Source organism: Drosophila biarmipes, chromosome 2L (genome assembly GCF_025231255.1).
Source record: "Drosophila biarmipes strain raj3 chromosome 2L, RU_DBia_V1.1, whole genome shotgun sequence".
NCBI classification, from domain to species: Eukaryota; Metazoa; Arthropoda; class Insecta; order Diptera; family Drosophilidae; genus Drosophila; species Drosophila biarmipes.
In genome coordinates, this window is record NC_066612.1 from 13,896,397 (window position 1) to 13,908,102 (window position 11,706).

Here is an 11,706-nt window from a genome sequence, read left to right on the forward strand (position 1 = left end):
TCGCAGTCCTGTGCTACAGTTTAGCTAGTATCTAAATACATTTTTCATCAAAATTCCAGTCTAGCCCGGCTTGGGGAGGAGTCCTCAACTCCGCCTGGGTGTGGCCTGTCTAGCCAGAATCGTGATGACAGCAAACACAGCTGGTAAGCAACAGGGCGGGCTTCTGGAATTACTTTCAAGATTTTATAAAAGCGATTTTGTTCTACTATGGCAAGATTGCGCACAATGTCTTCTTGTTCAATTTCTATGACAGTTGGAAATCTGAATTTAATTTCCTGAAATTTGAAACAATCTACAGTTTCACACTCAGTCCATTCGACAAAATAACTGCAGGGGACTTCAAATTTGTAATGTTTACTTAGACATATGGTTAAGCAATTTAAAATAGTCCGAAGATCTCCTTTATATTTAGTTATAAGGCTAAAAATGGAATGGACAATGCCTACTACGTATTTATATAGCTTTATTTTTGGCATCATTTAGTTTTAAAGAGAAAACGCTATAGTCCATGGCCCTGAAAATTCATAAGCACCCGATTTTCTGTATGAAAATATCTCCATCCCTTTTTGTTTGGCTATAACTTTCAAATGAATGGTCCGATTTCAACAACTTTTGGCATGTACATCGGTATTGATAATGAGAACAAAATCCAATTTGTATTACCACTGAAATATTGACGCTAGACGGGCTTTAGCGTTATCCATTCAAGTTCCAATCGCCTTTGGTTGGATCAAATTCCTGCCCATAGAAGTACAAGTACTCATTTTAAAAACTCATCAGCGTAGTCATATCTTTTGAAATCCTCTTGCATTTATTCATACAGCTTACAGCGAAGCACTGGTATCCTCGATCCACTGCTTGAGGGAGGGGACGTCGGCGTAGACGCCGGGGTAGCTCGACCAGGCACATCCGCTGCCCCAGGAGACGACGCCCACCTGCTTGCCGTTGGCCACCAGAGGCCCGCCGGAGTCACCCTGGCAGGCGTCCTTCTTCTCGCCGGTGGCGCAGACCATGGTCTCCTGGATGGAGCTGCCGTAGCTGTAGCTGTCGCTGGCACAGTCCTTGTAGTGCAGCAGGTCCACGCCCACCTGCAGCAGGGTGTCGGGGGAGGAGCAGAAGAGGAAGCAGGTGGTGCCCCAGCCGGTGACGACGGCACTGGTTCCCGAGACGGGCTGAGAGCTCTCCAGCTCGATGGCGCGGATCTTGGTGGTCTGGCGCACGGGGGTGCTGAGCTTCATGATGGCCACGTCGTTGATCATCAGCTGGCTGTTGTAGCCCTCGTGGTACTTGAAGGCGCGCACGCTGACCACCTCGCCGCCGGAGCTCCTGGAGGTGGAGCCCAGGCGAACCTGCAGCTCACTGGCGGCGTAGGACTGCATGCAGTGGGCGGCGGTCAGGATGGTCTCCGAGTCGATCAGACTGCCGCCACAGAAGTGGGAGCCCTTGGTCGTCTGGATGGACACCTGGTAGGGGAAGCTCTCGATCTCGGCGGCCTCGCCGTTGACGATCCGCCCGAAGGGGAAGTCGATGTCCGGGTGTCCCTGGCAGCAGGCACTCAGGGCGACCAGCGCCACCACACTCAAAAGCAAACGATTCATTCTCACTGCGATCACTAAACCCAAAGGGGCTCGAGACCCCATCTTTTATAGTTCCCTTATCGTTTGACCATCCGTCTGGCTTTGCCTTCCAGGCCGTAAATCAGAGCCCCTCTATCAGGAGTCTAGCTCCCTGACGCCTCTCCAATGTCTTATGATTAGGGGTTTTTCTTGTCGACCAAGCCAGGGCTTTATCTGCTGATAGTAAATCTATCTGCCAAGGTGCTGGCCAAGTTCAGATAGATGGGGAAGTCTAAAATTTGTTCGCTGATACTGATCTGGCTATTTTCGGGGTTCTTAACTGACGTGTGGCAGTAGGACAAACATATGTCGTTGATATTATGCGTTAAGATTAATGTATGCTTGGAAATACTCAGGGTAAAATAATTCAAATTAACCTTTATTAAAAAGCATTATGATCTTAATACATAGTTTAAAATAACACTTTATTAAGTTAGATAATTTCGAAAGCATTGTAATTACAATAAACTTTCTTAAAGGTAAATTTGAATCATTTTACTTGCGAAAATATACTTGGAAATATCAATTAAATAGGATGAATCTCTTATTCATGTAAACGAATAAAATCTTTTAATCTGACAGGCAAAAGGAAACAAATTACCGCAGTTCGTTCCCCTCGCAGGGCCATAAACCAATTATGACAAATAATCCGGGTTCCTTAACCACTAACCTACAATCCCGGGGATGCAGTTATCTTAACTCGATGTAAAAACCTCAGAATGCATTCACATGCCGGAGACAGCTGCAATCTGCTCAGCCAACGGAGCAGTCACAAAGAACCGCGAACAGAATAAAGCTTTATCTTATCATACAGACGCTAAAGCCAGTCCGTAACTAACTTTCGAAGGACATCGTGTGCTGGGCGGCCAGTGGGTGGTGGTGGTGGGTGTGGGTGCCAGTACATTGTGGGTATCCGGTGGTAGGGAGCGCTCCCCTCGGGGCCACGAACAAGACAAACGATGGCCAACTGAGTTGAGCTGACCGGCCACGAGCAAGTGCAGCAAGAAGTTAACATGACCATGAATTTGAGCTGCCAAAGTTCATTTTTAATTTAGCGCACACACAGATCCCCGATCCCGATGCCCGTTTCCGCTTCCCGCCTCCCTTGTCCCGTACTTCGTGCCCCGTTCCCCCAGAAACAGGGAACGCACTCCACGGAGAACAATCTATTAAATCCGCAAAGGACGAGCACTGCACGGGATTCGAAGGCGCTCTCATGTTCTTCTTGTTCCGAAAAGTTGTTGATATCTATTACCGAAGATTTGAAGCAGTTCGCCGGCATCTCAACTTAACTTAACTCCGGCAGGAGTCGCCGGGGAGGAGGATGCGGGTGCGGGTGTGGGTGTGGAAGTGCATGTCTGTTGTGGCAGGGACCTAAAGACAGTTGCCAGTTGAATGGAACTCACTGCCAACTGGGCAACTGATGCCGGGAAACGGCGATATTGGATGGGAGCGGGCTCGGCTCGGGTTCGGGTTGGGGCTGGGGCTGGGGTTGGGGTGCCCCTGGCACATCCACATGTCTGACATGACAGTTGGTTATGCCGGGGCCACAAGGCACGTAGCGCATTGCAGTTAAGATTTGGATTTCCTTCGCCGGGCGTATCAAAGGAAACAACGCAAAAAATCTAGAGAATACTACAAAACACTTATCTGGGTGACAAATAGAAAAAGAGCTGAATGGAAGGCGTTGGCGGGGGGGCTGCGACGGCTCCGGCATTGAAAGAAAAATGTCTCTGAGTAGATTAAAAAAAATATGAGCAAGGGGATACAAACGAAGCGAAGAGTGACTGCAAAATGGAGCCATACAAAGCTGGGAATGGCTCACGTTGTCGTTATAATAAAGGCACCAGCAACGGTGGGGTTGAGTGGGGAAAAGGAGTCTAAATATATAAAATATATAAGATTTAAAAGAATTAAAGATTTTGTTATTTTGTCAGTTACTAAACATAATTATGATTGTTTATTTAGTTCAGTAAAATATATTGATTCCTATGCTATGTTTACATACTATTTCCAAACCTTTGTGACGAGAGCATAACGTTTAAGCTTTCTTTCTGAACCATGTAGCTCTAGGATACTCCCAATAAATGACTATTTATGTTATTAGTCAGTGCAATAAAGAAGTACAGATCTATGGATAAACCATCTTCAATATATTTATCGGTTCGAATACGATATAAGAGTTTGTATTTTTTTATAAAGATGTAAAGATACATGGATGGAATACGATATGTTGCTTTCCAAAAAGTCCTTAAGGAGGGCTCTGGTGTTCTGCGAACCCAAATTAAATCCATAACATCTTTTGATATTATCTGCTATCTTAATCTGCCACTTTTAACCACTCAATCCCCTTCCAGGACCACTGTGCCCGCGACATGGTCATGGCTGCTCATGTGTGTCTCGCTGTTGTCTTAGAACCGACCGCCTAGACAACCTGCAGGCGATTGCTCCGCCGTTTTTGCGTTAGTCTGCTGTTGCCATTTTGTTCTCAGTATTTATTTTTTCTATCAGCGTACGTATTTGCTGTTGTTGTTAATATTTGCAAGGCGACTTTATCTTAACAAGATCGAGCAAAGGACCGAGCACCCAGGACCCGGGACCCAGGACCCCGCACCAGTGGGATGTGAGTGCGGTGAGTGTTTCTGTTGCGTCTGCCATTCCCTGTGTCATTTAAAATCATTTTGCAAGTTTTGAGCTGACTTTGAGTTTGTCTTTCTGTCTTGCTGTTCCACTTGCCCCAGACTTCCTCTACGACTTGCCAGCGTCCATTCTTCCTGTTGTGCGTTCAAGTCGTGTGCACGGATTTGTTTCGTTATCGTTTGTTGGAGTGTCAGAGGAGACCAAATTGCTGGGAAAAGCAGCCAGGGGCCAGGGGGCCAGGAAGCCGGGTGGGTGTGTGCGGCCGGAGGGCCTGCAAACAAAGCCGGGGGCTCAGCTAGTGCTAAGTCCATCAAGTGAGCAGACAAATACCCACGTTCGATCCGATTCGATCCCAGTTAATTCGTTTACGGCCCCGTCCCACAAAGGAGGCCCTCTGACAGAGCCTTCTGAAGATAAGAGCAGAGCGAAATGCATTTAACTCGGCATAGTTCCCATTACTCAGTTCACTTTATGGCTTCCCAACTTGGAGAGCATTTTTCATTTGCCCAATTTCGGCTAAATTAACTTTACCTTCTCCGGTCCAAGTGCCCAAAACAATATTCTGACCCACTCATAAACCACTTTTAACTTTCGGACCGACACTCTGTGCTACTAAATCATAAAAAGAGACGAAAATATGATGTGTCCCGAGACCATAAACCATTGGAGGAGGATCAACAGAAGGCGAAACAAAGCTCCCATTCCGAGGACATTTTTACACCGGTTCGGGGCTTGGGCTTAGGTTCGGGGGTCCATAAAACTCCTGGCGGGAGTGCGGCTACCATTCCTGGTTAAGCCGCCCTCATATGAGCCATAAAAAGAGTAACAACAAATACCGAATTTGTTATTAAATAACAACATAACGATATCTAATTTCAAGGGCCGGGCGCTGGTGGGGGCGGAATAATATTTAATAAATTTCGTTAGATAGGTCTGATACGGGGGGCGTGCTGTGACCTGGGCGCTGGGAGGTCATAACCATTGCATATTCCTCCCGTGGGGTGCCCATTGTTGCCATGGCTGCCGGTCGGAGGCTCCGCCAGTCGGCCTATTAACCACATTTTAAGCATAATTGAATTTCGTGCATAAATTTCGGTTTATGGGTCGTCGCAGGGAGACCACGACCCGGCCAGATTATTACATTATTTACTGGGTGTGTTGTGTGTGCGTCGGTGTACATTTGTTGCCGAGAGCGAGCGAGACGGCCAGCTGGCGAGCGAAAGAGAGGGGCGACCAGGTGGCGCCACCAGACGACAGGGGCATCAATTTTATATGACTCTCTGTTGTTTCGTGCTTTTTTCCGCCTTTTCAAATGGTTCACTGCCTCCCGCTGCTGCTGAGGGGCCCCCAAAATATTTATTAAATTTCCTCTTTATGATATGAACACAAACAGGCGGCCGAGCACAGGCAATTGGTTGCAGTCTCGCCTCTAATATGTATTGTGGCTGGCAATAGGCCGGGGACTAGGCTCGGGCTTCACCGATTGGTAGGCTAGAACCAGGCAAAACAACACTTTGCTTACTTAATACCTCGGAATTGCGTAGTTATTCAAGCACTAATAAAATGGTGCAATAATACCAGAGGCTACATCAGAGGCGAAATCATGCCTATCAAAAAATGCCTATCACAACCTCCTAAATAATTCCATAAACCAACAAAGTTATCTATATAATGATAACGCGTAACAGGCCTTATTAGGTGGCACCTCTGAAATGCTATTCTATAACCCATTTCCATCAATAATTGCAATCTGTGAGAATTATCCAGTGCAGTCCTCGCCGATTTCCCACCGAGATCAACCACATCCGAGCTGGCGAAAACTTCTGCGGCGGAACAAACCAATCTTCGGCTCCCCAAGCCGGCAAAACCAAAGTTGCCAAACAAACAATTGCCGCTCCATTTAACCGACTTTTCCCGCCCACCCACACACATGCCGCAGTCATATGTTAAGCCCCGAAGCATGGCCAAAAAAATAGGAGAAATGGGGTAAAAAATGCCAAGTATGTGCAGTGAAAGTTCATTGCCGCTTTTTAGGCGCCAGCCGAAGCTGGCTATGAAAATTCCGCACAACAAAAAATGGCAGCCAAGAACAGAGGCAACACATCAACTTTTTATTAGCTGCAAAGCAAGCACAGGGGCGCGCAGGGCGGCTGCCAGGGGGGGCTTTTAGAGCAAGACGCAAACAAGAAAACAAACAGCCGACAACACCAAAGGCAAACAGTGGCGGCAAGAGTTGAGAAACAAATATTTACAGCGCGGTGCAGACTGGGCCAAATCCCTCCCACCCATTCAAGCCCGGCTATTTGCCTTTTTTCGCCGGTTAAGACACTGCCAAGGACCCACAGTCAATGTCGAGGCCTCGCCGCGGTCCTTCGCGACTTAATAAATCTTATTAAAGTGCGCACAGCCTCTAAAATATGCTACGTTTTTATTTTTTAGCCGCCACCCGGCGGAGTTTCGCCCGCCATTTAAAAGGCCCCCAAAAGCAGCTGGGGGGTCTGTCTACCTTGTTTTTGCTTTACATAAATTTATTTCCCACTCCGCGGCGGCGGACTATTTGGCATCGAATCGCCGGTGCAGGAGGGCGGGGCGGACCGGCTTTAATGTACATCAATTTGGGTTGATTGCCGGACCCATGGCCGAGGGTGGGGGCGGATTGCAATTGGGCTTCGGCTGGGGTGGAAAAGTTTATCGAGAAAATGTTACTACACATTATGACTGCCGGCGAGGGAGCCTGCTCCTTGATTTATGGCCAGTCGCAGCGACATTTGCACTATTTTGGTAACACAAGTTAACCAAGTAAATGAGCTATTTTTAAGAGCTAGATGAAAAGAAATATACTATATAATATAATGTTTACTGGTGCTCTATTGTTAAGAGCTTCCACAAACCATATAAGTACTTGGCTTAAACACAGCCTATAGGAATTGGAATTATCAAACCAAAGAAAAGCTCTGCTTTGCCATTATCAGCTAGCAAATGTTATCAAATTTTAGAAAAGCCACGGCAACCTCTGGAAATTGTACCTTAGAAAATTCATATAAAAGTACTAGGCCCCTTATAAATTCTTTTTATTCATTTCTTTCAGAATATGCCCTTCTGTGAGGCAATAGAGTGGACCTTTCCCCGAAAAAAATCTTCTGGTATCCCTCCGAAAGGACATTATTCTTGTCAACAGGGGGTTCTCTTCGGGCCGCACCTTGGGGATTGGCATTTGGGGGATATCGCCAGCAGCCGGCGCCCATAAATTTGCGGTCTTAATTCAGTTTAGTGGCCTGCCCCCGATTTTGTTTCGCTGTTTTTTCCCGGCTCTCTTAATCGCGCTAAATTAGATACAAGCCGATGGCCAGGGCCAAAAGCGATACGGCTTCAACCGGGCTTAGCGTCCCGGTGCCAATGGCTTTCTTGCTCTCTCACTTCGGCATCGGAAACAAATTATCGAATTAGGTTGTTTTTGTGTGTGGCCAATTTTTATTAGCTGTTTAGCGCCTTATTTGGTTAGGAAAATTGATTTTTCCTTCGACCAAAAACCAGATAATTACCGGACAGTTAATTAAGTTGGTCCGTGCAGACAGCTGTGAGAGGTCTACGTAATTGCGAAAGGCATTTCCCCCTGTTAAAAGCGGAATTCCCAGGTTTCTACTTATCTTATCGCTGATTCAATCGTTCAAGTGGCTTTGGTTGGTCAAATAGGAATTCCCCAGGGAAGTGGTCATATTTTTGTGAAGTGGTATCTGATTAAAGTCCCAAAGTTGAATGGTAATTTTATTTAAATTTCAAGGTGACCGCTACTTGCAGCCAAGAAAATGCTGATACTTTTGCTTTTACTATTTTTATTGCTTTGAATAAATAAAATCGCCTTCGTCGAGGCAATCGTCGTCATCAGCGTGACTTGTATAACCTTTTGGCATATCATAATAAGTGTGATAAGCATTCGCCGAGTGCAATCAATCATCGGGTATAGAGGGCGTCCAATCCGGTCAGATTGATTGCCCATTGGATTGGGATACGGACTCGGATTCGGATTCGGATACGACATGGTATTGGGAATGGAAATGGAATCGCTGTTGACGGACATCATCTGGGAATCGAGCTGTTGACTCAGCGCACTGCACACACAAACACCCACGAATGGGTGCGTTTTCGGGGGAATAAGTTTTCACACGTCCCCATATCCTTTGGCCCGTCCTCGTCCTCGTCCTCTTTCCTGCCGGCTCCTTTTTGCCTTTATTGAGGGGCCTTCCGCCGCCCGAGCAAACACTACGGCTGACCAGTGAGCAGATTTCTTTTGTCGCGACTCAGGCATCCGCGGGCAGCCGAATACTTCTCGCGGACCAGCTCGAAGAGCTCCTGCTGGAAGTAGCCGTGCTCCAGGAAGTGCGCATCCTTGTGGCCTCGCCGCCGTATTTGCTTATCCCTCAGCCGGAACTCGCGCCACAGCGACTGGATCTGCAGCCACTTCTTGGCTATGAACTCGAGGGTCTTCCGCTCGCTCGGCGTCTTCTTATAGTTGGAAATCGCATGGAAAATGAAGTTCGCACTGATTTGTTGCTGCAGCGCCAATCGGTCCAGCACCAGGATGTCTCCCGCCTCCTTGCGGCCCCCGTGAGCCGCCAGGATGGGGTGGCTGGTGCTCAGCTTCAGTGCGACAATGTTCGGCATTATAATTATTTTTTCCCTGTTTAATTTATCGCTCGCACTGTCAGCTATTATAATTTATTCGCCGGTTACAGCTTGTCCGGTGTTTTTAATTAATACTATTAGTTTCGCTGCCCAAGGCCCGTCGGCTCGGCGGAGTTTCTGCAACTAAATGCTCGGAATGGACTGCCGTGCTTTTATAGCGAATCAAATCGACATTGATAAGCCCATGGACATAAAAATGAAATGTCATATTGTGCGGCTTTATTAATAGGTCATTTCGCACCCGATAAAAGGTACAAAGAGGTGAAGCACGTGAGTTATATAAACTCATTAATAGGCTAAGGGGAAAATTAATTTAGTTACTTCAATTTGAGTTTAAACAATGGGTATTTAGAGAACTTAACAAATATTTTACTATGCATCATTAAATATTCTCGGAATATTTATGGTTTCTTAGTATTTATGGCTGACATAAAAACCGAAAGGCCTGTTGAGGTACCCTGCACCAATCGAACATTTTTGGTGAGTCGTCACGTTGAGTGGGCGGGGACGGGGAGATAAAGCCAAATTGCCAGTTACCAAATCACGCTCACGGATCCAACGGCTGATTCATGGGGGCCAGTCGAATGTGCGCAATGCGCTATCAGGGAATTATCGGGCGATAAGCTTGATAAGCGCCCCTCCCCGCACACACTACCCCCCACTGCCACTGCCGAAAACCCCACCCCAAGCCCCGCCATAAAGTGGCTACAATAGGAATGGGGCCCGTCCTGACACATTAGCCTACTCAACAAAATCGTTGGACCAAAGTCAATGAACACAATCGTTAGGCGTTACTCGGGGCAACAAAATTTTATCGCCCCCCAGTGGGTGGCATTTCGGAGGGGCAGCCATGTGTCGAAGGGGGCTTTATGGGGATCAAAGCGTGACAATGTTTGTCGTCAAGTGTCGCAGACTCATCGCTGATAATTGTTACGATTATCCACGCCCATGCAATCATTACCACGGAACGCCCAGCTCCACTTGGAATTCAGTGCGGGCTGGTTCCTGCTCCTTACTCTCATGATTTAATTATGTTCCCACTGCATTGTCAAGTGCAGCTCGAGTTACGACGGAGCTACTATTTTATGGGCACCAAGCAAAAATGATGAGTTGGTAAAGGCTGCTCTTAAAGCTATCAGTCAACGTTTTGAGTAAAAAGAAATTTGCATTGATTCCCTAAAAACCACTTTTAAATAATTGTTATTCCTTATTAAAATGATTTCAATTACGAACACTTCACCAGCTCTCATTGGCAGTTGATAATTCCCATTTAATACTATTTACAAAACCTATCATGACTACTTAATAACATGATACACATTAACACTGCATTGAATTTTATTTTAGTACTCTTGTTGTAATCATTCGAAGCCAAAGAGCTGTCAATTGTGACCTTTTGCCATGGGGCATTTCCAGTTTAGATGGTAGCACACATTTGAATGATTTCATATTTTACAATGGCGGCATTAAATGTGCTGTTAACACTTTAAGTACATTTTTAAAAAGTGAAATAAAATAAAATATACCAATTTAGTTTGCATAAATGCCATAGAATATGCCATATTTGAAGCTTTACAAGTTTTTTTTTGCTTCAATTGAAAGTTTTATTTTTGCATTCAACTTAAAGAGCCAACCGAAATGTAGTTAATTAGACCTCGGTTAAAAGTCGAAAAAATATAACAAAGAGTTATTATTATGACTTTAGTTGAAATTGAATGGTTAGTAGTTTAAAATTAATCCATAAATGCAATTAAAGAATACAACGAACCCGGTGAAAACTTTCAATTAAAAGAAAATTAAATCCAGATTTTATTTACAAATACATGTTTGTTGATTATTGAGAGAAAGGATTGCATCAAAAACCATACCTGAATTTGGCTAACGGCTACAATTAAGTTTATAATACTTTGAAAAACTCTTGCTGACAGCCATTAATTATAAAGTTATTATTTTTAATATTTTTAATTAAAATAATTTAAATAATTATAGAATAACGAACTACCCAGGCTATTTTCCAAATTCATTAAACACAAATTATTTCTGGTAATTTTTATTTAATTGGCAGCCTTGACAGTGTCAGCTATGACAGTGTCAGTTATGACAGTGTCAGCCATGACCTTTATTAAATTGTCACCCATGACATGTTGTAGTATTTTGTACTGTTCCATAAACATGCGAATTCTTTTTTTAAATAGCTGTCTAGTAAATAATTGTGTGTCCTTTTAGTTGTAATTGTTTTCATAAATGTGAGAAAAGATGTGATTGTAGTGATGGCAGTGAGTCTGAGCGAATGACAAATATCTTCTTTTGAGATACAAGCTGAATATTCACAAAACAGCTTAACAAGAAATTGTGACATTTAGCTGGATTTATAGAAGAGTAGAGTTCTGCATTTCAGAATTTGATCAAAAATGTAACTTTTATTGGTTTTTCAGCTAAATTGTAACTGGTTTGAACAGTGTGCTGAAATTCGCGTAACTTTGGAGACAATTAATTTTTTAAGCAATTTACCCATTTTTTGCAAGTCGTGTGGTTCGTCATTTTTTAGATGATGAGCACGAAAATTCTACTTTTTTAGTGGGTTTTCGCTTGCAGTACAAACTACCGTCTACCAGCCACTTGGCTTAGTTAGTTGCATTTATGGCACTTTAAGTTAGGTGCTCATACAGATGGGATGAGTAAGGTTGAAGGCATAGGCAAACAAGCTCATCCCGCCATATAGTCGCATATGCCATTACCAACAGCCATTCCACATTAGACACGCTCC

General features: G+C 44.8%; 2 protein-coding genes across 2 annotated transcripts; both read right to left on the reverse strand.

Annotated features, from left to right (window-relative positions):
* Window positions 1-788: 788 nt before the first annotated feature.
* LOC108034270 (trypsin) lies at window positions 789-1,605 on the reverse strand. Its single transcript, XM_017109129.3, has one exon. The coding sequence runs from the start codon at window positions 1,596-1,598 to the stop codon at window positions 825-827; it is 774 nt and encodes a 257-aa protein (XP_016964618.1). The 5' UTR covers window positions 1,599-1,605; the 3' UTR covers window positions 789-824.
* A 6,467-nt stretch (window positions 1,606-8,072) lies between these two features.
* LOC108033434 (uncharacterized) lies at window positions 8,073-9,036 on the reverse strand. The gene has a single exon (XM_017107758.2). It carries the CDS (start codon window positions 8,916-8,918, stop codon window positions 8,517-8,519), a length of 402 nt encoding a protein of 133 aa, XP_016963247.1. The 5' UTR covers window positions 8,919-9,036; the 3' UTR covers window positions 8,073-8,516.
* Between the last annotated feature and the right edge of the window lie 2,670 nt (window positions 9,037-11,706).